The following is a 27420-nucleotide window of genomic DNA, read 5'->3' on the forward strand; positions in this document are numbered from 1 at the left end:
TGAAATGTATAAACCTATGCGTGGGCATATATGTATTTTCAGAAGACCTAATGGTTTTTGTCTATTTTTTAAACGAACCACTTCATATTGATACAGCGATGGTACTTAGCTCCACGGTAGAGATTATTAATATTTGTCATAACTCGGTTTATGGATACGAGAGCACAGTCAAAATTATCCAGGTAATATTTCCAAACATCGTAAGCCTCAGAAGAAATCTTTCTTTTACATATTTATAAATATATTTTTATAGGTTATACAGTAAGTACAGCCGAAAATAATATTAGTCGTCCTTGTACACTCCAAGGGGCTAAACATAATAAAACCAGCAGTCTTCATGCATAGACAAACACATAAATTAAACGCATTATGCACTGACCAGAGCTTTACTCTGTGTCGTGACCTCAAGCGTTTACCGTTATATGCTTAAATAAATAACAATGTGATTTAGGCTGCCAAGCAAGTGTATGCACACCATCATTATACGAGTACTACATATATAAGAGTATGGATGTAGGTATATAAGCATATATGGGTGTATAAATTTATATATTTATTGCAGCAATTAAGCAGGCTTTTGGGGTTTATGTCGGCTGAAATCATGCAACAAGGAAATTATCATTAATCAACACCCACCTCACTCAAACACATGTGAGGTTATGTTGAATGCTTGCAACGCAGGTGGGTGAATTCAGTTTAACAGCTCGAAGTAATTTATACAGACCGACATGAAATGACCTTAAAGCCTTGGTTGTGAATAGTAATCGCTCATTAAAGGAACTTTTCAAATAAATTATTATTTCTAACTTAACTATAAATATACTTTTATCTAATGTTATTATATGTATATTCTATATTTCTCGTAAATATTTTCCACTATTTCACACCATCATTTGTGGGCTTACTAGTCTTTCAGTAATTTTCGACACAGAATACACTATTAATCAACAGGAAACTGATTAACATACAAGTATATTCTTTGCATTTTAACAAAGAATACTTGTGTATGTAAATTCATTCACCTATTTATTCACCTCTGCGGCGGAAGTAGCCGGAAATTAAAAGCGTACCGAAGTCATTTACATATTATTCGAACTGAAATGAAACCGTCAGAGAAAAGAAGTCTTTGTACTTTAATGGCCGCCAGTGACAGTACGTCAAAGTTGTTAATAAGTGTTTCAGTGTACAATCGCCACATTTGAGCTCTTAACACACTTGTGTTGCCATTAATTATCACAGATTACTAAGGTGTAAATATCGAAATAAATGCTCTGGTATTACCGCACTTCAACACTTTCGTTCGAATAGCCTAAAGGGTATTGAGAGGAAATTAAATTTTTTTTTGTGGTTTAAGTTTTCTTCATCGGTGTTATAGTATTAAGTTGTTACTGAAGTTGTTATATGCATTAAGGTGAGACTTAAAATTCTTGTTAATAATATGTGTCTTGACATATTCTATACACACCGATAGACTATGGCATTTATCTGTTATACTCTGACTTTTGGTAGTTGTACTATAAAATATTGCGTATCTATACTTAAATATCACCCTAATGTATATATGATCCATCCATAATAATAACAATCAAAAGACGAATAGCTACATAACATAATGCAGGATTTTTATAAAAATATAAAGAAGGGAGCTATTTGTCATAATCGTGTCATAATTCTGTCACTACTGTTGTCAAATGTCATTATGTCCAATTGTTTGAATGCAGTAAGTAAATTCAATCAGTTTTTGTATTTTGCTGCGATCGAAATAAGAACTGTATCAAATGATAAATATAGGTTTTAAAATTTTTTCAATACCAGAACAAATTTTCGGATAAGTTTTTGGTCAATATTCTTTGTTTCATCAGATAAGTATATGTTACAAATATGATAAAAATTGATAGTTTCTTGGTATTAGACTTGATCATGATATTGGTCTTGGTCTTGGTTTCCGAATTGGTATTTGTTTTGATATTGATCATGATCTTGGTCTGGGTTTTGGTCTTTGATTATTGACTCATATTGATCCTGAGTTTGTTTTCGATCTTGGGCTTGATCTTGACTTTGGGCTAAGTCGAGGTCTTGTTATTAATCTTGAGCATTAGCCTTTGTTTGATCATGTTCTTAATCATGGTTTCGGTCTTGGTCTTAATCTTGGTTTTGTGTATTGATTTTGAGCTTGACTTCAGTCTTTGTTTTCCAATGAATATTTCTTCCAAAATCTCAACTCAATCGGATTATTTTATTTTATTTAAATGTTTGGTTTTTCCAGCGCCATCTAGTGGTAGCCATAAAAAATGTGTGATCGAAATGTGATCTCATATATTTTGTGCCGGTCCCACTGATCAATCATCAAAATAGTTGAAATCATCAAAATCACTTAATTTTGCAAACATTTTTTTTGGATTTTAAGAGTTTTATTTTAGTGTATTTATTGCAATATTTTCACTTTCCTCCGCACTTTTCACTTTTAAATTTCTTCCAAGGAAAAAAAAACACTTGACCCTTTTTTGCCCCCCATTAAACACCTCATCAAAAAATTTAGCGCAAGCAACTTTGAAGTGCCACTGGCAAACTTTCTTCACTCATTCGTGCATGCATTCATTTCATTTATGTTTGTATGTATGTGTATGTGTGCTTTCATAAGTAATTCTTCACTCGCTGCTTCATTTTTGCTTTTACATTCCATCACCTTTTCAAAAATTTCTGCGCTTAAACCTTCTTTCCGTCACACACATGCATATACATTCCACGCAGGCATTCACTGCTGCCAAGGCACTCAAGCATTTAAATGCGCTGCTGCGACGACTATAAATTATGCCAGTCCTTGCGACTAGCTGTGAATTCATACACAACCACTCTGTATGTGTGTGTTTGTAGCCGTCTTCATACTTATTAGCAAAGTTGCAATGCAAAGTTTGGTTGCAGGAATTCGTCAGGAGTTTACATACACACTCATATAAACAGATATATATATATATTTATATATTATATATGTTAGCAGATATAGACATTGTGGCAATATATTTCGCCAAGTATTTAGTAAATCTACTTAATTCCGACAAATATTTATATGACAGACTTGAAGATGTTTCAATACCTCGACAAATAACCACTTCACACTTCTACTAACACACATACATACATTTATATGTCTTTCCTCTCGTAGCTAGCTGCCAAGTGTCGGCCTACCCCTGAGGTTGCTCATAAGTCATATTCATAAAATTTGTGCACCATTAAGCCGAGCCTTCGGTTCGCTTCGATGATTTACACATTTCACACATCCGAAGATTCTGAGGTTTACGCACTTAAATGAGCCCAAGCATTTCCAAATGGGAGTATACATATACTAAGTATGTAGATCCTTGAATTTGTGCAACAACAATTTTCTTAAAGCAAGCAGTGAGGCTCAGTGAGACTTTGGTGATACAAAAGCCTCACAGTGATGGGGGAAAACGGACCATCTTCACAGCTTCAACGCTTCAGTTGTACTCTTGATCTTGATCTTAGTCTTCGTCTTGATCTTGATCATGGTCTGGTCTTAATTTTGGTCTTGGTCTCTTCGTCTTGGTCTTGGTCTTGGTCTTGGTCTTGGTCTTGGTCTTGGTCTTGGTCTTGGTCTCTTGGTCTCTTGGTCTTGGTCTCTTGGTCTCTTGGTCTCTTGGTCTCTTGGTCTCTTGGTCTCTTGGTCTCTTGGTCTCTTGGTCTCTTGGTCTCTTGGTCTCTTGGTCTCTTGGTCTCTTGGTCTTGTGCTTGGTCTCTTGGTCTTGGTCGTGGTCATTTATTGCTGGTCATTGCTTTTCTTTACCCAAAGTCTAGGTCTTGGGCTTAATCTGGGTCTTGATATTGATTTCGAGCTTGGCTAGGCATTACTTTTCTCCAAGTAAAACTCGCAATCTCAACCATGATAGTGGTTTAAATTTAACTGTTTGTTGTTTTGTCAGGCTTCGACCTTGCTTCCTCTCGCGATTTATCGCTTTTTCGGTTCCCTTTGTTTTATTGACAACACCTTTATACTCAAGTACTCCGATTCATATGTCCATTGTCACATACACTCATTTACAACCGAAACCGTTGTAAACTATAAATTACCTTGACCACAATAAATACGAAAGCCCTCCAATCTTTAACATCCTTGAACATGCACGACCACTAAACACCAAGCGGACGAGCTCTAATCCCTTACAATATGTCGCAGAGATACGCTCGTAACATTTAGTGGTGCAACACAAAAGTACCGTTCTGTGTGTCTCTATTTTCTGCCACAGTGGCAATTGTGTGTGTGCGCCATCTTGTAATAAACTCGTACAAAAGCCATTGTGTCTGTTACAAATACGCTGCCAAAAAGGGTAAAGACGCGCGCAACAAAATGAAATTGCACATCGCAATCGCGAAGACAACACGCCGCACAGAAGAAATGCACAAGATGGACAAGTGGCATGCAAGATTGTCGTCGCTGACATGCCGGTCTCTGGCGACGTCATTGCCGCCAGGCATGCCAACCAAAGTACGCAACAAAACAGTTAAATGAATCCATAGATTCAATTCGCCATGACTTGACGGTTTGGTGGATGCGCAGTGCAGGGAGACGTAGTGAAGACGCCACAAACCAATTTGCCTGCTGCTGCGCGCTGGCGTGACAAAGGGCTACTTACGAGCTCGTGACCACAAACAAGTGAAAATACTTCCCATCTTCTTGCTGTGTGCTATGTACACTGTATGTATGTATGTGTGTTTCATGAGAAATCTTTTTGTGGTTTTGTTCGCTTTCTTAGAAGTGTTCCGTTCTCTCACGCTCGCCTTGCTTTTTGTGTAGCTTTTTAAATAATGAGCTCTTGGAAATAATATTTTAAATTGTTTCCACGTTTCGTTGTCTTTAAAAATTTGTATGTCGGTCGGATTGTCAACCGTTTTCAAACCATTATGTAATTGTGCGCACGTACGTAATTGCAGTACGACAAAACGGAAAGTGTAAACGAAACCGAAATTGCGAGTATTGTTGCGTAATGTGGCGGCAATTACGTGGGTCAGGATGTGATTGCGTGGGAAGCAAAAGGGTGCGGAGCAGACGACATAGTGGACAGCACTGGTGCTGGTGATAGTGAGAAGGCCTTGGTAATATATTTTTTGAAACTCTCTTCGACAAGATATCGAATTTTATGGAACATTTTTATCGTATTTATTGTACGAAATTTCTAAGTTTTCTAATTACTTGTTCATTAGTATTACCAAATATGCTAAATGAAGTACACTGACTTTAATAAACAGTAGGACAGCAAGGAGGCAAGGTATGTCGGAGAGATCAAACATTTCGATTCGAAATTCAAAGTGCTTGTCAGTGTTTATTAGCATAGCAGAACTATATGATTGTTAAAAAAAAAATATGTAGTAAAAACCAGTCCGTACTTCAAACATCTTGATTCTGCGGAGACCCTACTGCTGTAGAGCTAAATTATATTATATAATGGATCACATATGACAATATCAAGCGAAAACGGTCGTGGTCGAAGGGATTGAAAGAGAACCATCCACTATGAGCTGCTCTCATATGGCCAGACGCTTCATTCTACCATCTACTGCGAACAATTGGACCGCTGGAAACAAGCGATCGACCAGAAGCGTCCAGAATTGGCCAACAGGAAGGGTGTTCCACAAGGACAACGCCACACCACACACTTCGTTCATGACTCGTCAGAAGCTACGGGAACTCGGATGGGAGGTTTTATCTCATCCACCATATAGCCCGGACATAGAGCCAAGTGATTACCATCTGTTCCTGTCCATGGCGAACGCCATTGGTGGTGTAAGGTTGAACTCAAAAGAGGCTTGTGAAAAGTGGCTGTCCGAGTTCTTCGCAAATAAGGACGGGGTATTATAAAGATACCGTCTAGATGAAAACAGATTATCAAACGAAACGGCGCATATTTGCACTAAAACCGATCACTGTAACACTTTTTATAAGGCATTGAATAAAGAGTAAAAAAGCGGAAGGGTTATTTGCCAACCTAATATATTCGTCTTAGAAATCCATACCAAGAAGGCTGTTAATTTCTAATTGCATATCGTTCATTTGAAGAGTAAAAGATAGTCCATGTGGGTAGTCCTCATATACATCAATTAAAAAAAAAATGTTATTCCTCCCACTCAGTCTTAATTCTTACTCAGTCTTACTTTTATCGGGTTCTAGGAACATGTCGATTTATTCAAATTATTGGGTAACAACCGAGTCGTATACCATAAGTTGGTCAAGATTTAAGAACACACAGGAAGATGATGTCAGGTCTCCGCTGTTGCAAATCAATCAACTACTTCAGTTACATGACGCGGAGAGTTTATGCAGAGGTTGTCATGTTATTCATCTTATAGGCACAATAATATTACCTTCGGGAATATGAAGTAGAACCAGCATATCAGTGTCCACCAACCTGTTTAAGAAATACCCAATTAAACGACTCAAAAACTATTTCGGGACCAATCAATGAATTGTCAATGAGATTTGAAGCTAACATCTTGACGTCTCGATATCTAAATATTAATCAGGTCTAAAATCCAGGTTCTCCTGTTGCAACCCCTATATAGAAGTGTATTAAACATTTTTGGAGGCGATCATTGTGGTGACAGGTGCCACAAGCGACTCGAATTTATTCGGCGAGTTCTTTAACTCAGTGGACGGCTGGAATATATATAAAAGATAATGATAATGCGAACTAGTTTGATCGTTCCGTAGTTGCTGATATGGACACCGCTAACTGAGTTGTGTGCTTAAAATAGATGATGCTAAGTTCAAAGCTTCAACTTTTGTTAGCTTTTTTTTACATTTCAACCAATAACTTGACCAAAGACATGCTGACTTAATAAACAAAATTTTGTTAAAATATTTGTGGTAATATATTCTCCAATCTTCCAAACGCATATACCAAGTACTTTATATCTATTTATTATTAAGCTCTCAATTAAAAAAGTAAATGTGGTAAACTTCTACCGCACACACACCCACTCAACTCTGTAAGCGATAACTTTACCAAACCAAAGAGAGTGTCACTACAGCCACTCAAGTGCTTCAATCATCTACCAACTACTCTAAAAGCGGCTAACTTATGTCTCTACACACTCAAGTGCAACACTGCATAACGGCACTTGCAGTCATGTATGTGACCAGTGTGCCACGCTGCATTTAGACACTGCAATAATTTAGACTTTTCATTACGTTCAATGGGCAGTAGTGGTTGAGCTAGCGTCCTGCCAGCTGGATGCCTAGGCAAGTAGCTTTATGACACACACACACACATGAGTACGCGTGTGAGCATGCGTGTATTCAAACATGGCAGTGTCAGCTTAGCTATGCGGGGCATAAGCGCATAAGTAGAACATGAAATCTTTATTTGCCATTAAACAACATGAAATTGCCAGAGTCTGGCAAGGACTGTAAACTTTAGTTAGCACCGTGAGTGTGTTTTTGCGGGGGCCGGAGAATGGGAATATGCAACAATGTGGAATGTAAGCAACATATCTGTGCGCATAAATGAAGACATGCGTGTACGTGTGTGTGTGCTCATAAATAATTTGGTCCACAATATGCCGAGTCGAGTGAAGGAGTCGAGGCGAGCGAGTCGAGTTGAGTGGTGCGCTTATGCTTATGCTCTGGCTTCATTCATTTAGCAGTCAACGTGGAGGCCAAGCACAGATTTAGTAGCTCATTGCAACTTGCCGTTTTGCTGTGATTTTGTTGTCATTACAGTTTTGTTGTTGTCACTGTTGTTGTTGTTTGGCTGCCTGCTGCTTGCCAAAAGCTAAGTGCCACTGCAGGCGAGCTGACAGCGCAATGAATATGACAGAGCCCTGCAGCCATGGCACGTTCAACGCTCATTTATTCATGTTTTGCGAGTGTATGTGTGTGTTCACTTATGTATCCATGAGTGTGTTTCTGCGTTTTGCTCGTGGCTTGCAGTTGTGAGTGAAATATCTGTGCATGCCTGAGTATGCCGCTGTGATATGTCAGCGTGCTTGTTGTTGTTGCTGTCATTGTTGTTGTTGTTGTTTAGTCCAAAATTAATGCCACACTCATCTATATATGTGTGAGTGCGTTCGTGGCCACAGCGCCAAATTGCTTTCCTGGCTGCCGCGCTAATGTTGCCAGCGATTTACGAGCATATTCATTATGTTTGCTTGTATGTATGTATTCATATATATATACATATATGTATGTGTGTGAGACATGACTGTCTGGCTTCTATGCCACGTCTACTGACTATTATTGCCATTTTTTGTTGTCATTAGAGTGTTGTGTTACGTACTTTGTTATTGTATTCATTTTGCGCTATTTACCACCCAGTTGTTGTTGTTATTATTTTTGTTGTTACTATTGTTGTTACTTGCATTATTGTTTTTGTTCTTGTTATTTGTACTATTGTTGTTATTGTTGTTGTTTTTCACTCCTTCATTGTCAGCAAGGGGCGAGCACTCATTGAGAAAAGTTTAAATGCCACACAATTTGCTGTCAAAATGTAATGAACTTTTCGAGCGTAAACGCAGTGGGTGGCTGAGCCGTTACTCATGCAAAGTACCGTTGTCTGTGTGTCTTCTTTATATGAGAGTGTTTCGTTGTTATTGTTGTATGTTCAACACGCGTATATTGGTAACCTTCACTGCTTAAAGTGTATGAGTTTGAGGTAAGCTTTTTGTTTTTTATTTTTTATAAAAAAATGAAGGAGTTTGTATTAAAATGAGGTTATAAATACATACTTATATGTGTACATGCATAAATACTTAATATTGAAATAGAGAGTAAGACTAATTAAGTATCGAAGGATCCACACTCACTTAATAGGAAGTTGTAAATAACTAATTTTATTTAAAAAGGTAATTAACACCTTAATAATAAAGTGGGCTTTATATATGACTACTATAAGCAGTTTATAAGAATCTATAACATATTTATAACGCGAGAGGAACTACTACTAAAAATATAACCTTGGAATAATGCCAGCCAGAATTGTGCTTAGACACGGTTTACACGAAGGCTTATGTAATTAATCGCTATGACAAGATTAGCAAAAAATTACATTATATGTGTCCAGTCATCTCGCAGATAAGTTCACAGTTTCAGCTAGTATATGTATGTATGTAAGCGGGTCCTTGTGAGCGACCATATAAAGGAGGAGGAAAAGGAAATTCGGTGTGGGATTTGTGGTAGGAGAGAGACTCCGTCGTCGAGTCCTGCACTTGATATAAGGGAACTGTGGGACGGCATATCAAGCTTCTTACGTACAGCTGCAACCGAAACTATTGGCTTTCAGAAAAGTCAAAGAAACAGCTGGTATGATGAGGACTGTCGTCTCGCAGAGAGAAAACATACTGCCTACCTCGCAATGTTGCGATTAACCGCAACACGAGCGGGATGGGATAGATACCGAGAGCTGAAGAGGAAAGCGAGACGCATTTGCAGACAAAAATAGAAAGAGGCCGAAATGCATGAGTTCGAACTGCTTGATGCGGCAACTAACAGAAGATTTCAAGACTGGAGCACACTCCTGTAGGACCCCCAGAGGTGATCTAGTGTTTGATGCCCAGAGAATACCGAGTTTGTGGAGGGAACACTTCTCCCGCCTGTTTAAAGGTAATAGCGAGAGGTCTGTGTGAAAGACTAAAGCACACCAAAAGCTCCGTCAGGATCGGGAAGGACCTCTCCAAGCCGTTTGATACCAAAAGAGGTTTCAGACAGGGTGATTCACTATAGTGTGGCTTCTTTAACCTGATGCTGGATAAAATAGTTCGAACCGCAGAGCTATCGATATCATTGGAAACAATGATGCTGGCGAACGATAATTCATTAAAATATCGGAAGACTTATTTCAACCTTTAATACTAGTGAAAGGAATGTCAAAGAGTTAAATCAAGTAATAAATATGAGCTTCAAGTGATTTTTCGTCTTCGGTACTCCCATATCTTTTCTTACTAGTGAACAACGGGTCTTCAACTTATCCGCCAATATCGAAACCAAATTGAATTTCAAAAAAATTTTAGCCCATAAAATAACGCACAGACACATATATTCTGACTCACATAAAATCAGTTACTAAATATAAACGAAATATAAACACGTTCGGCGAACAACGAAAATAAGACAACAACAAGTGTAACAACTTTGATTCGACCTCTATTAGCACCTTTGTTACCTGGTAAACGAGTAAATCAAATATTTCCCGCTTTCAGCCACACAGAAAATATACAAACTTTATTTCATTTGCAGTGTAAACATTGCAAAATCTGCAGCCAACAACTCACTTCAACCCTACCTCTACAAGCCACCAAGCTTGTCTTTTCAGCCACTTTTGGGCTTTCGTGTTACTTTCGAACTTTTCTACAGTCAGCCGCCGGATGCTTTGCGTGAAGACTCATCGACCATAAGACGATGGAGATTTCCTGTACAACTAAAAGCACTCGCAAGTTGCGTGCCACCAAAATTTGCAAATACGGTGAGGTGTGTATTTAAACTGTATTCTCAAGTATATATACATATGTTTATATGGGGGCAGCACAAAGAATATCTGTCGATTTTAGAATTTATGTGAAAGCTAGTGAATTTATTTCACCCGATTGAGTTATTTGGCATTTGCTAAGCTTAAAGCGCACACACGCACACATCTACAACACATACGCAAGAGTTTGCTTTTCGGTTCATTTAAAATCGCTCAAATTGCTTGCATGTGTGTGCCGTATTTGCCTCCGGTGCTTTATTTTGCATTTTTTGTTGTATTTTTTATTTTATTAGCTCCTCCTGCAGTTGCTCACCTTCAACACACAGTGTTGCAAGCTTAAATTTATTTATTTATGCGGGTGCACATTGTTAGCCGTATAAAACTCAGCTGGAAAATAAAAACTGCAAAATGAAAAAAATATTTCGTTGCTTTCGGCTAAAATCATTTGAATGGAACTATTGAAATGCATTTTAATTCAAACCGTTTGTTGTGATAATTAGAATTTTATATAACTATAGTATGAATTTTTGTGAAAAGAAAGTCACTAAAGAGAGACATATTTTTAAATTTAAATGCACACTTTTTGTTACTTTCCATTTTGTACCAATAACTCTTAAATATAAACACCATCTTCAACACCTTTTGTGAAAATTGCTTATTTACAGATTTGTATAGCGTGTAAGGGAGAAACCCAGTTCCATGCTCACTTGCCTTTGGAGTGGAACCATACTACAAATGTAATTTTTATGTCGATTTATAATAATCTATTACCTATGAGTGCATTAACAATTCTTCTTCTTCTTGACTGGCGTAGACACCGCTTATGCGGTTATAGCCGAGTCCACAACAGTCGCTGGACTATGTCTATGTCGTCGAATAACACATACTGCTCATCGTTCCATCATCTGCGGTATTCGCCGTTGCCAATGTTTAAGGGACCATAAATCTTCCGCAAAACCTTTCTCTCGAAAACATCTCATTGGATGTTGACACCGTCCACGCTTCTGCACCATAAAGTAGGACGGGAATGATGAGAGACTTGTAGAGTTTGGTTTTTGTTCGTCGAGGGAGGACTTTACTTTTCAATTGCCTACTCAGTCCATAGTAGCACCTGTTGGCAAAAGTGATTCTGCGTTGGATTTCGAGGCTGACATTATTATCGGTGTTGATGCTGGTTCCTAGGTATACGAAATTATCTACAACTCCAAACTTATGACTGTCAACAGTGACGTGGGAGCCAAGACGAGAATGCGCTGACTGTTTGTTTGATGACAGGAGATATTTCGTCTTGCCCTCGTTCACCACCAGACCCATTCGCTTCGCTTCCTTATCCAGGCTGGAAAAAGGCGGAACTAACGGCGCGGTTGTTGTTTCCAATGATATCGATATCATCTGCATATGCCAGTAGCTGTACACTCTTATAAAAAATTGTACCTTCTCTGTTTAGCTCTGCGGCTCGAACTATTTTTTCCAGCATCAGGTTAAAGAAGTCACACGATAGCGAGTCACCATTAAAAATTACCACGATCTTAAGTGATCCTCTATGTGCCATTTCATTAAGCTACATTTACATAAATGCAGAAAACGAATATTTTCGATAACTTTATTGGGAAATATTCACCTCATGTGCCCCTATTGTAAATTTATTGATTGCCTCTTTCGATGTCCTCAATGAAACTAATGGAAATAGATTAGACCTTGGTGTTTACCTTCGACTCTCAAGCTCTCCTCATGAATGACTTGGCCTATGGTAAGTATTTAAGAGCTGAATTTAATGTAAGTGTATTATCTCTGTGACATACTCAGTGAAGACTAAGCTATTTTAAAAGTTCAAATAAAAACTGGGTTTAGTTGAATTTTCTGGGTATTGGAGTAAATATAAATTTTTCCGGTGATTGAGTCGTAATTAAAAAGTATTTTCTCAGTTTTTCGAAGTTAGCTTCCAAAATCGAAATATTCGCCTTCGAATGTCGAAATTTAGCTTACTGGAACGATATAATTAGTTACCAAAAGTAAAGATATGAGCATAATCTACATTTCTTTCTTATTCAATTGGTACATAACAGAGAGGAAGGTGGCTTAACCACCAGTATTTTTCGAAATATAATGTTTTTATTTTTTTGGAACATCCAGCTATAACACCTAATAACTTCGGTCATATAAGCTTGACCGAATCATATTATGCACCATTGAATTAAGAAGAAAACTCATTTTGTTCCATATTTTGGATGTCTAAGTATATATATCCAGTAATTAATTTTTGGAGGCTATCTTCGAAAATCGAGGAACGCATGTTTTTTACTTATGACTCATTCTTCCGGAAACAATTAGTTTGACCCAATACCCAGCCGAGTGTTGTACCTGTGCATTGTAATTATTTCGCATAAACGGCAAATCGAGTAAACGATTTTGAAATAACCAACGCATCTTATAATTTTTATTCGCGCTATCGTGTTATCCACTTTATTTCCATTGATTCCACTTATTCCACTGCTAAATAATTTTTAGTGTTGCCATATCAGTAAAATTTTAATGATGAAAAAACAATTGTGGAAAATAAATAATACGACATAAGACGACTCAAATACTTTCAGACTCATCGGTATTGTCTCTCGCTTATACTTTATTTGAAAATAACTGTAAAACTGCAAGTAACACTTATTTAATGTGGCAACAAAACGCTTAGTGAATAGTTTCCAACATAAAAATTTACACAAGAGTGCGAGCTATATTCTTTTTACTGCGAATTTATTATATTATCCTTAAACAAATCGCATTTTTTTTCAACACATAAATTCCATATCTCTCTCTTTCACTCTCTTTCACACTCACTGGGTGTTTTTAACGGCTGGCTTACCTTGGTATTTGCAGTGCGATTTCATCGAGACTGTCGGACGGGCTCATCGGTGTCTTCTCGAAGAGGCGTGACGGCGCCAGCGTGAGATGGCCGGTGGAATCGCTGACGCAGCGAAACACTTTGGCGCCGCGTCGCTGACGCTGTTGCTGACGTTGGCGTTCAACGCGCTTTTTACGTTTACTCTCCTCGGCGCGCTGGAGATTATGCAAGCGAAAGAAGAACATTGACATTCTGTACGCACCAATTGGCGGTGGTGATGGTGGTATTGGTGGGGGTATTATTCATTTGTTGACATTGTTATTGTTGTATATGTGTATGGGTGTGTGGGGAGTTATTGTCGAGGTGTTGCGTGTTTAGTTAGTGATAAGTGGCATTTTTTCAGTGTTGTTATTGCAATTTTTTATGTTATATATTTGTTGTTGTTGTGTGTAAGGCATTGTCATGTGTTTGGTTGCGTTGATTGGTTATTTATTTATTTAGTATTTATTTTATTTTTTTGCCATTTTTCAATTGACAATAAGCGCATTTAATTTGATGATGACACGTATTTTTGTATGTGTTGTTGTTGTTATTTTATTTTTTTTTTTGATTTTTCAATTTATTGTGGCATAAAAAGCAGTTGATTTCAAAAGCGGATGAGTTGTTACAAATTGTTGTTTTTGCAAATTTCAATTGGGTTTTTTGTGGTATTTTTTTTTTTTGTAGAATTTTTTATAGAATTTTTTTTAGTTGGTTCAAGCAATTTGCACAGCAAATCATATGTGTGTGTATGCACATGAAAATAAAATTTGATTTTTGATGAGTTATGTCACGTAATTAGTTGGGAATATACATATTTTACATTGGTGCAATGGACGCATAAATTAATTTGATTAGTCAACTTTTGGGAGTTTGCGATTGATTTGATTGCGTTGGCGCATTAATACGCTGGCTCAACATTTTGTACACATTTCTCTCTCGTAATAACAGTAATTATAAATAACATTTCAATTGAGTTTTGTTGGGTGAGTGAGTTCGGTAATGCTTACGTTTTTAGTAATTCAATTTGCATGCACACACAGTTAATTATAATAAAAAACGGTAAAAAATGGAAATACTTAATGTGAAAGTAAGTGTGTTTTTAATGATATTTGACATTCTGCAATTAAATAAATTCAATTAACTTTTAACTGAAAAAAAAAATTTATAGACTTTCTTTGACGTGACGTACGTTGAAAGAGGTTTTGACGATGCAAAGAGACAAGTTACGACCATTTTATCCCCGCATCCGACTGTGCACTCCTGCTCTCATTTATTTGCAGGATAGTGTTTGTTAGTGTTTCAATTATTATTTAAAAGCGTTAAACCGATAGGTAGTTATGAAATAACGGAAGAAATGAAACATCCTTAGCACTGGTGAAGGATGCGATGAAGTGAATATTAAGGACTGGCTGAACTGCGATCATGAAGACTCTAGAAGAAATCAATTCAAATTCTGATAAAGAAATCATTTACGATTTGAACAGTAAGAAGAGGGAAGATGATGAAGAAACTAAAATTGGGAACGTATGTCAAGCACCATCTCACGCAGAAACTTTAATTTAAAGTTTATTAAAATTAAAATATTTGCTTCGAAATCGATTAACTCGATTTTCAATTATTTAGAACACTCCTGGTTTTATTTTATCCGTATTATCTAGATTGAACTGTAAATAAATATTACTATTGGTAAGACCTTAACCAATAAATCCGGACATATTGATCTATCTCAGAGTTGATAACCTATATCCTATACTCCTAACTTGCGGCTTTATTATCTTCTCAAATCGATATTTGAGAGAATATTTGTAGTTTAACTACAAAACTTGAAAGATCTGTAATAAACTAAGGTTTCAAAGTCCCTTGAATCACTAACAAACGAAATTAAAGTGTCTTCTACTTGAGTCAGCTATTTTAAATCACTTGCATCTCACCAAAAATCTGTTATAACAAGAAAAACTAATCTTTCTCATGCAGCCTACAACCAACAAAAGTTGTTGTTGTAAAACATTGGATACACATTTTTCCAACAAATCAGCCAATGTTGCTAAAATAGAATCATGCTCGCAACAAAATTTGATTAATTAAATGGAGGCATTGACATGACATCAGCGACAGCGAAACAGAACACACTCGCAACTATGCTAAACTATTACGAGTGAAATCACGAAATGCATTGTTGCACGTGACTGCGCCTACTGAATGTAAAGACCCAGTAGGAAAATTTAATGTCTCTTCAAAAAATAATCACAAAAAATATGTCATTTTGATTCTCATTACTCTCGAGTAGTCAATTCTTTTCGGAGAGCTACTAACTAACTCCTGATTATTTTAAACTTATATTAGAGCTAACGAACTCTCGATGTCCAGTCAATAGCATTCTATATAGAGGTTCTTTGGCATACAGAAAGTGTTTGTTGTGTTTCAATTTTAAAACTTCTACTTTTTACTTTTTTATTTACAGAAAGTTCTGCCATTTAGTATATCTTGCTTGATTAAAAACGCCTGCCAAACTAACAATTGTTATGGTAATGAATTTTCGACATAAAAAACTTAATTTATATAAATATATGTATGTACGAAGGAGGATTGATAACTAAAATTGAAATATTACATGAAAAGCTTAAGATGGACTTTGAAATAATATTTTGAAACATGAAACTGCAAAATTAGTTTTATTAAAAATGACAACCTTATATATATTGAAATAAGCTTAGTTTATAAAAGCAAAACCATCAAGCTGAAAATATAATATGATGCTTTTAAAAATTTAGTAGAAACATATAGAATATTTTCTAAAATATATAATATTTCGGTTATTATAAATTGAATTTTAATGCTAGTGTATTTATGGGATAATGAGTTTGAGTCCTGGCTACATTAAAATTTAATTAAGCCATTTCACTAGCTATCACCTAGTACAGAGAGTTTCAAGCATAAATATATATTAATGAATAACAAATTAACATTTAAAATACGAGTATATTTGATGGTCGGGAGTGGTTTAGTACTTCATTGATAAAATTTAGTAAAGACACACACATTGAATATTAGTTAAAATTCAAGCAATTGGCTCTTGATTCTAATTTTTTATAATATTAGGTCTACAACTTTGCTTCCGCCGTTTTTTTGTACATTTCAGGCTTTTTTTCATTAAGGACAGCCTCACCGTACGTATCCGAAAGCATTCGATGAGCCTCAGCCGCACTTTTCTTGGAATTAAAAAAAGAAAAGCAAAATTTCGCGCAAATGTCGAGAATTCGGCTCACAAAGTGACATTATCAGTTGAGAATAAGTTTGGGATGCAAACAGACCCTAATATTTTATTCCTTGTTTTATGAATATATTGGAAATATTGCACAAGTACATATGAAGAAATCATAAATTTAGTTTCTGAAGTGTTTAAATAATATTATAATAATATAGCAAAGCAGTTTGCTAAATCAAAAACTGTAAATCACCCAACTTCTTTGTACCTAAAAAAGAATATTCAGAAATAAATATAGTATGAAGGCACTTTATCGCAAATGCTAATAGTATAAACTGTAATTGCCAGTTGAATTGTTGAATAATTTGTGTACCCATTGTGACGCTTATGTTACAAAGCTAACCAAAATTATTACATAAATACGATGTCATTAATAATTAATTCACTAATCAACCAAACTACGCACACACGTTAATTTTACGTAGGTCGTTGGTACAACATGACGTATACGCAACATGCGTGGATTAGCCCCAACCATATAACGGGTGATTTTTTTGAGGTTAGGATTTTCATGCATTAGTATTTGACAGATCACGTGGGATTTCAGACATGGTGTCAAAGAGAAAGATGCTCAGTATGCTTTGACATTTCATCATGAATAGACTTACTAACGAGCAACGCTTGCAAATCATTGAATTTTATTACCAAAATCAGTGTTCGGTTCGAAATGTGTTTCGCGCTTTACGTCCGATTTATGGTCTACATAATCGACCAAGTGAGCAAACAATTAATGCGATTGTGACCAAGTTTCGCACTCAGTTTACTTTATTGGACATTAAACCAACCACACGAATGCGTACAGTGCGTACAGAAGAGAATATTGCGTCTGTTTCTGAGAGTGTGGCTGAAGACCGTGAAATGTCGATTCGTCGCCGTTCGCAGCAATTGGGTTTGTGTTATTCGACCACATGGAAGATTTTACGCAAAGATCTTGGTGTAAAACCGTATAAAATACAGCTCGTGCAAGAACTGAAGCCGAACGATCTGCCACAACGTCGAATTTTCAGTGAATGGGCCCTAGAAAAGTTGGCAGAAAATCCGCTTTTTTATCGACAAATTTTGTTCAGCGATGAGGCTCATTTCTGGTTGAATGGCTACGTAAATAAGCAAAATTGCCGCATTTGGGGTGAAGAGCAACCAGAAGCCGTTCAAGAACTGCCCATGCATCCCGAAAAATGCACTGTTTGGTGTGGTTTGTACGCTGGTGGAATCATTGGACCGTATTTTTTCAAAGATGCTGTTGGACGCAACGTTACGGTGAATGGCGATCGCTATCGTTCGATGCTAACAAACTTTTTGTTGCCAAAAATGGAAGAACTGAACTTGGTTGACATGTGGTTTCAACAAGATGGCGCTACATGCCACACAGCTCGCGATTCTATGGCCATTTTGAGGGAAAACTTCGGAGAACAATTCATCTCAAGAAATGGACCCGTAAGTTGGCCACCAAGATCATGCGATTTAACGCCTTTAGACTATTTTTTGTGGGGCTACGTCAAGTCTAAAGTCTACAGAAATAAGCCAGCAACTATTCCAGCTTTGGAAGACAACATTTCCGAAGAAATTCGGGCTATTCCGGCCGAAATGCTCGAAAAAGTTGCCCAAAATTGGACTTTCCGAATGGACCACCTAAGACGCAGCCGCGGTCAACATTTAAATGAAATTATCTTCAAAAAGTAAATGTCATGAACCAATCTAACGTTTCAAATAAAGAACCGATGAGATTTTGCAAATTTTATGCGTTTTTTTTTTAAAAAAAGTTATCAAGCTCTTAAAAAATCACCCTTTATTTTTGTACATAATATATTCATATGCATATGCGAAGATTTTAGGCATTTTATTGACGCAAATGAGCAAATAAAAAAGTGCCGTTAAATTAATGGTCAGTTATAATATCAATTTATTAATCATTCAAGTGAAACAGAGCATCTGAATTTTTCGAGTTATCGAAGTTGTCTTATAATTGTATTGAATTGTGAAAGCTAAATAATATTTCTCAGAGAAATTTTAGCTTTTCGGTTGTTATCAGTATTATGCCAACTATTAACTATAAGCGAAAATATGTATTTTTTATTATCTTCATTTTGATTTCTTAGCTACTTATAGTGAACAATCACATATAAAAGATATAGGTATTCTAATATAATATTTCAATAATTTAAGAAGATGAAAGTATAAATAACATCCAGAATTGGAACCGCAAGCAGTTTGTGCGCTTGTTGTAGCTAATCCCGTCTACTAGATCCAAGTTTCAATCATCAAATATAACTCTAATGACGTGTCGCTTAGAATGGTAACTAGTATATAGCTAACTCAAACAAAACACGGAGGGAAAAATAAAGCTACCATAAGTATGCATATATGATACTTGATATAAATTATCTGATAGCTACATCATAAAAGAATAGTATTTATTCCTTCCTTTCCTAAGCTTTTCAGTATAATTTTCGTATTTCAATCCACAGCAAAAGGTCCAATAAAGTTAAACGTTTTACAAATTTATATATAGTAAATGGCTGAAACACCTAGCTACTTAGCAAATCTATAAGGAATATATGGCACCTGATCTAATCTTCTGCAATATCTATTATATGTATGACTTCATATACAGAAATATAACAGTGTTGTTACGCCATTTATAACACAGGACGACTGGTTAGTTTAAGCTGACTTCTGAGTTGTCTCTTCTCCGAACAAAATTATAATCTTTCAACCTTAATGGACACAATGGAAGTGATTTTAATATCTATGGTTCCAGAAAATTTCTACAAGCTTCTAGGAAATATTTAGGAGCTTTTCAATGGCATTGCAAAAAAATCCTCATGACTAGTTAAAATAGAGAAGGAACAGATTTTATCTAATTTTTTATATATTAGATCTATGGAGATTAATGGAAACGTATCGATAGTCAAGACTATAGGAACTTTAATGTTATTTAAGTAGTAACTAATTTAGAAGATAGTACCCACTATGCGCTAAGCATTGAATATGTCTTCTTTTGACTTAATTTTAAGATTGAGAATTTAAGAAAAAGGTCAACGAACATTTTCACTTTTAAGCCATCTTTAACTTAAGGCAGTAGTCTGCTTTAGAAGCTGAAAAAAACGTTTTTTTTAGCAAATTTTTTTTTTGAAAGGGAAGGAAATGATTGCAGTAAACGAAATTTTAGGACGATAGTGTACTATATTTAAGGCTAAAAAAAACAATATTTGTTATTAAAAAATATTGAAATTTTTTCAAAGTTGTAAGTATTTTTCTGGAGCGCCTGGAGTCTGCACTTGTAAATCGGTGCCGGTGATGGAGGTCGTGCGACGCATCTGAAACAGTCGAACCAATTTTTTTTTTTAATTTTTATAAGATTCTTTTCTTTATGAACTAAACAAATACCGAAGAAGTTATAAAATTCCAAATTTTTTCGAAGTTTGAAAAAAGAAATCACATTTTTAAGAAAAAAAATTGACTTTAAGTTACAAAACAAGTAATTTAAATAATACTTTTGTCCAAATTTTTTAGTTCAAATAGAAGACAATTTAATACTGAAGCTAGATCACTTTGGTTTTTTTTTTCGATCGGACATATATTATTTTTGCTATCGCCGGCACCGTTTTCTAACACTTGTGAAAATGAAAACTCGAGAAAACGACGCTCGACGCTCAGCCACGAAAACTGCTTAAGCTTCGAAAATATGTCGAATTGACCTCTGGAATTTTAAAGACATATTCTTGAATAGTTTTGGAAGAGATTTAACCAAAACAAAACAAAAAAATCGATTTTTTGAAGCCTGTAAAGCCTGCCTTAACCAAGAAATTAAATATTTTACACGAAAAGTTGGTCATAGACCCACCCAAAAGCTTTAATCGAATCACTTCAACTGTATTCATTGAACGAGTTTATTTGTATTTCTGTCAATTTTGACATATAAAAACGTTCCTTTGACACATTCCTTTAAATATTTGTCATATAACTGCCTATTTGCCCGCCTGCAGACACACCTACACAACACGTTAACAAACGGTCTATTAATCCCCACGCATAAAAACATATGTACATACATATGTGCACAGGGCGTATGTTATGTGTGTACATAGGGCATGTATTTGCATACATTTATTTGTGTTTACAACATAACTGTAACAACAAACATTACGACACAATTGAATTATCTGTTGGGCAATGTTGAAAATCAGCAATGCGGAAATTATTCGATGTTTTCCGCAGGAAACCAATGGCAAGAAGACAAGATATAACGACGTGCTATCGCCCATATGCTAAGCAGCAATCAAATGAAATAAAGATAGAAAAAATACGCCGTAAATGCAAACAGGAGTAGAGTGTTGTGAGGGTGCCAAGCTATGCTACGCTGTGCTTAAACTATGCTATGTCACTGTGCTATATTATGCTATGCCATGCCATGTCATGTTGTGCTATGTAAATATACTGTATTGCGTACACAAATACGCATAATAAGCAGTTAGAGATTTGTAAGGTAACGGAGCAACACGCACGAATGCGCTGTGACATAAGTGGAAAAAGAAAAGCGAATGAAAAAAATCTAAGAGGAAAATGCCTGCGACAGCTATAGCTCATCAATTGGCAGATGTGTGTGCTGTGGAGCTGTGTGAGCATACTAAATGCTATCTGCTTAGCACATCCTTTCACACACAAACATTCACACACAAACACACACATACAAACATAGAGATTCTTTGAATTTATTCATAAGCTTGTTTTAGATTGGAAAAAATGTTATTTGCTAAGCATTCGAAGCGTGTGCATATTTCGATGTATGTATGAGCATATGCTGATATGTATTTTTTTATAACTGTTTATCAGTATGTAGTAGTGAAAAAGCAAATGAAAAGTGTTCAAGCAACAGTTCGTTCGAAAATGCTACGCTCACAATTCATGGAATGCTTGTAACTGTATATAACAGCTATAGTGTCTGTTTGCTTGAAATCACAAGCATTCGCCAATGCCACTTGTATATTGGAATTCAAAGCTTCACAGAAGCACACATACAACCAAATGTTTATCACACGACAAACACACTCTTCGCTTCCACTAAGGAGCCGCTTATCAGCTACTGCGGAAATGACTGAAATGCCTCGTTTATGGCGGTGAAAAGCGAAGAAAACACGCACCGGCTTTAAGAGATTTCCGACAATTGAATTGTGGAGTGCAATAACGTTTGCTTGGAAAGCCGATATAGTTGCCAGTTGTAAGCGAGTTTCTGTTAAACTCATCAGCTGAAGTGTGTGAGTGAAGCGCAAATTCACTTGAATTACAGCCGATTTATTAAGGAGAGGAAAATATAATACTTTTAAAGTAATTACCAGACCACCAATGTGAGTTTGAGACTATTCGTGATTCAAATCGCTGTAACCATTTTAATGATGTTTGTACAATGTTAGAATTTACTAAAAAGGCTTATAAGCTATTTAGGGAAAGTTTAACCAATAAACCTATATCAATCAGGTAAATAGATCCTATTGGATCACTGAATGAAAATCTAAAAAAATGGAATAAAAAATATTCTCTGGAATAATATGTTTCAACTGTGTAAGGTGATATTCTAGTTTCGTGGCGTAGCGCAGATATTTGCTACATTCTGTTTATAGGAAAATAAGGTAGTAGGTAGGTCATCGAAGTCTTCTAATGATGATCACAAGAAGCCAGCTTTTTGGACAGGTTCGGCCATAAGAAGAGGCATGTTAGATGAATTATTTGGTTAATATTATTCAAAGCTCCCTTGATTGTAGGATATGAGAGTGGTAAGAAATATACCACCAAAATGGAACTAATCGATGACATAAAAAACATTTGGTCAACTAGTACACTTGATTTGATTAAACAACTATAGATTTCTCTGCCCAATAAAAATTATGAAGTTCTTGCCAACAAAGGTAATACCACCCTTTAATAATTTAAAGAAAAATATTCTAATTATAATGTAATAATGTTAAGTTTGACTTTTATGAAAAAAACGGAAAAAATTAAGTTAGCATAAGGGACGCTATCCTGATGAAGACATTTTCTTTTGCAAATTTTTATACTGTTTTGGCTTTTAATTCATTAAAATGTTATAATGAAGCGTACTGTGTTCATCCTCAGCTTTTTTTTTAGCGATAACCCAAATACTATGGATAACATTTGGTATTAACTAAACATGCTTGGGGGCGCTATCCTCATGACGCACAGTGTATGTGAAAAATCGTTCGAACGGAGCTTTCTATCAACTGAAATAATAATAGCTTGAAATAATTTAATTATTCATTCGCTTTTTAATATATAATACATTTGAATTATTTAGTTATAAGACTTAAACTAGACTGTAATGACAATGATTAGTATCCTGAACACGGGAATAAATCGAAATCTTAAAATCTCTTAATCTCTTCTTCTATTCACACTTTTAACGAAGCCTGAGGTTAGATGGAAGAATTCAATTAAAATGAAGGCATTTGCTAAATATATCTCTTAGCTGCTTCTGATATATAAATCTTCTGAAATTCGAATTTTTATTTATTCCATATCATATCCTCAAATATCTTCATATCCTCTTATATGATGCTTATCTGCGTATTTTTCCAACTGATCGCAAAATCTTTAAAGGACAACAATAACAGCAATAACAATAAGGCTTACAGTAATGAAGGCTCAGTGCCAATTATCTGTTGATAGGTATTAGTTATTATACCATGCTCGAAGATTTCCTCGAGGCGTACAAAGCCAACAATATTGAGTACTGTAGAATGAAGGTATATGAAGTTTTATCATTAAACATACAATAAACTTGTAGATAAGCCACCAATGATAACCAATGCTCTATTAAATAATTTTAATTCAACTAATAATATTTGTTCTATCTTCTGCGGGCTGAGTTTATTCAATATGAACGAGGACCTTATAGATTTTTAATACAAATAAGTGCTACAATGACTGCTTCTCCAATAGAAAATCGATTACAAAACTAACAATTACAGATACATATGTACATACATAACTCCAGTACTATTTTTGAGTTCGACCAACACCGCATCATCAGTTTCTCAGAAACAGCAAAACCCCCAAGGGAGCAATAAATTTAATTCGAACATTTTAATTTGAACACAAGCTACGCTACCAGGATTACACACAAATGTATATAATACCTCTTCTCTATAGTAATCTACCAATACCAACACAAAAGCAAACGCCCTCTCCGAAGAGACCAAAGGAGCAATTATGCCAAGCGTAACAACATTTCGATTGATTTGATTGAATTATAGTGCTGCATTGTGCTCGCCAGTGAGCAGCTGCTGATGAGCTAAGCATTGCTACAGTGGTACAAAAAAAACAACACAAAAACATTTCATTTGATTTCATTTCATTTCATGCGATTTCACAGCCAAGCGCAAAGCAAATGCGCCCAAGTGACCATTGTTTTTTTTTCCCAAAGCAAATACAATAGAATTACACGAACCTATGTGGAGCAGCAGCAAATGAAAAGGTTAAGCATCACAGGAAAAAAAAAACAAAATTTCAGAATTTGCGGTAACACAATTTGGCTATCATTTACCGCCGGCGTTGAAATCCTTTTTTCCGGCAAGCGCACACACCCACAAATAAACCGAAAAGCAAAATCCAAAGGCGAGAAGTGCAAATAGAGCGATTGCGGCGCAGGCAAATAAGCGCACCGATACAATGCCACGCCAAATGTAGCGTTTAACGATAGCCATTGTGCTTCGCTGTGCATTAACCGTTAAACCAGAGGAAGAAGAAAAAAGAGGCGGCTTCACGCCTAAGCCAGTCTAGCGTGAGTAGGCAACGCAACAACGCGCAGCATAATGATTGCAAAGCACCCAAAAAATAATGTAGAACAACAAAAAAAACGTATAACAACAACAAAAAATAGAAAAAATAACAAAAACATAGCAACAACAACAACAAGCACGCACCATTTTATTATGTTGTTCTACACGCAATTTTAACCTTTTACAGGCGATTGCGCGCCCTTTCAACACGAACCCATGTGATTTTCAACACACTCACACACATAAAAACATATATGTGGCACACACACATCCACAGAGCAGCAGCTTATTCGTGTTGCGGGCGTCTGGCTTCATGGCACCCGCGCTCATTGTTTGGCGGCGAAAGTGCGAAATTGCCGAAATAACAACACAAATTCCTAAATAAACACTTTTAGCACAACAACAACAACAACAACAACAGTAGCAATAACAGCAACAATAATTGCCAAGGCAACAACATCGAATGGGAAATAAAAATAATGGCCAACAATCAACGCATGAGTATATGGTCAATTGCTAGAGCTGACTGCCAGACAGCCAGCCAACCGTTACCTAGTAGCCCAAAAAAAGTGAAAAAACAACAAATTTTAATAGCACTACAGAGAGTATGCCGTCAACTAATCTGCGAGTTGTTGCTGTGTGTGCGCATTGACAAGTTCATTATGAGCGCCCCAGCGAATGGGTGTGAAAGAGGCTGGATGTGCGGGAGTAGAGTAGGGTGTGTGTGTGTGCCTTGACGCTTTACGATGAAGGCATAAACGTTGTTGTAATGATAAACATACAGGCATACATAAATATACATATGCGAGACGTGGTAGATGTAGCGCATTACTTGCTGGTGCGCCATTGCGTATGAGTAACTGTCTGTATGTGTTCGCTTGGCAATCACACTAATATATGTGCATAAATATATATATTTTTATTTGCTCTAAGATATGATCTAAGCGCATATGTGCGGCGAAGTAACTGTAAGTTTATTACACACTAGCCACGCGTTGGCATCGTTAAAGTCACACACACAAATGCTGTTCATCAAATCAAATAAAATTGCAATTTTATTTTAAGAAATTAAAAAAAAAATGAGCAGAAATGTGACATACATGTATGTATGTGTGTGCGTGCTTGTGATTTGTGGAAAATATTGATTGCTTTTTATCAATCTAAAAGCCAGCAAATTCATTTGTATTCCTACGACTCAAGGGATTTTGATGCGTGTTGGTGGCGTAATTTTCTCTTATCAGTGCATAAAATGGTAGAGCGGTATCTTTTCTATTGCCTTCATTTATTTGCTACGAATGTGATATGTAATTATGGCAGCTCGTTAAAGTATTTGTGTATGACTTTTCATGGATTCGAATTTTGAAGAAGATTTTATGTGTAACAAAATATTTTAGCAACTAAAATTTGTATAAGGCAATATTGTTATAATGTCATTAAAGACTCAATAAGATTTATTAATGGTCGCTAAAACTCTAACAATCTCTTTCAAAATCAAAAAATTTTTTTTTTAATATGTGGCAACTCTATTTTAAAATATTGTTCCATAAGCAACATTTACAATGAATTATACAAGTTAATAAAGAAAGTAAATCAACTAAAATTTTTAAAAATAATTTTTTCAACATGTGGCAACGCTCCTTTATTATATTAGTAACTCCGCATTAAATTTATATATCTTTGATTTAATACCCATATTGTTATATTTGCTCAATCATATCAGTTTTATTTAAATGCATTTTGTCCACAAGTGGCATCATCTCTGCTAAATTATTTAAATTTAAATTTTTAAATTTTTCTATACTAAAACCTTTCCCAACAAAAGACGTATTAATAACTGTACGGAAAGATATCTGCATTTCCATACCTATATATTTGCAATATGATATTCATTTTCCACCTTTTTTTGAACGTGGCAACACTGGCAAAATATTTTTTCTGCTCCTTCAAAGCAGAAGAGGAAAGCTAATAAATGAAGTTTACGGAATAAATGAACTTATTTAAATACTTTTTAACAAAGATGGCAACGCTTTTCAAAAATAATTTCAAACTGTACAAATTTTAAAACTTTATCTTATTAAAAAATATTTTCAAATATGAGTTGTTAACTGCGTTAGTATAAAGTTTAACAAGAAGAATTATTCCATTTTTTTTTTATTTAAAATATCAAAACCAATTAGGTGACAGCCCTATTGGCAAAAATATTTTAATAGCCTTATTTAATCACATTAATTTTTAAATCAAGTTCTCTTATGCGTTTATTTTTAACTGAATTTGTGAACGAAGGGGGGGGCAACCTTTAATTTTTATTTCATTTAGTCGTTAATGACAGTAACCGAGCTTCATATTGTGCTTTCGATAGTGCTTTCATAACATTCATTAGCTTTTGATATCTCTTTTGATTTGATAATATAGAAAAGTTAGTATCTACTCTTTTATATTCTTTTACAAAACAAAACTTCTCATAAAACCTTTTTGCTGGCAATCAATCTTCAACTATGGCTTACCAATTTATGTGCTCCACTGATTTTATCAAAAGAAATAGGTATCAAATATCTAAAAATGTATTTTCATTGCGAAAAAGTTACTCAATAAGTTCACTAAGAATTTATTAACTCCAACACTGACCACAAAAACTATGCAGACATCTTTGAAGTCACCTTTGGCTTTCACCTTTTAAAAGCAGTCAAGTGTACAAAAGTTGCCAAACAAAAGTATCGCAAAAGTTGTAAATACCAAAAATACTTACTGTTTTCTGCGCGTCAAAGCGCTTGGGAGCAAATGAAGACTGAAGACTTTTTTATGATTTGGTAGCTAATAGAAATAGTGGTTAGATATTGAGTTGATGAGGAGTGTAACGGAGATTAAAAGTTGCCAGATATAGTATTGTGAAATGTTATACTAGTACGTGGCTCACACTGGGCTTGTTCGTATTCTAGATATACTTGAACGATTTATTCTTGATAATTGGTTTATTAGATATTATACAATTTAAATTCATGAATAGCGTGTAGA

General features: G+C 35.5%; 1 protein-coding gene across 7 annotated transcripts in view; it reads right to left on the reverse strand.

Moving 5' to 3' along the window:
• LOC105218438 (potassium channel subfamily T member 2) overlaps positions 1-27420 on the reverse strand; it is a 223834-nt gene that overhangs the window by 179382 nt on the left and 17032 nt on the right. For all 7 annotated transcript variants that reach the window (XM_054234396.1, XM_054234395.1, XM_054234393.1 and 4 more), the window contains exon 2: positions 13330-13523. In XM_054234396.1, the coding sequence (XP_054090371.1) occupies positions 13330-13523 (194 nt within the window). The remainder of the gene's footprint in view (positions 1-13329; positions 13524-27420) is intronic.

This window comes from Zeugodacus cucurbitae, chromosome 6 (assembly GCF_028554725.1).
Source record: "Zeugodacus cucurbitae isolate PBARC_wt_2022May chromosome 6, idZeuCucr1.2, whole genome shotgun sequence".
Classification (NCBI taxonomy): Eukaryota; Metazoa; Arthropoda; class Insecta; order Diptera; family Tephritidae; genus Zeugodacus; species Zeugodacus cucurbitae.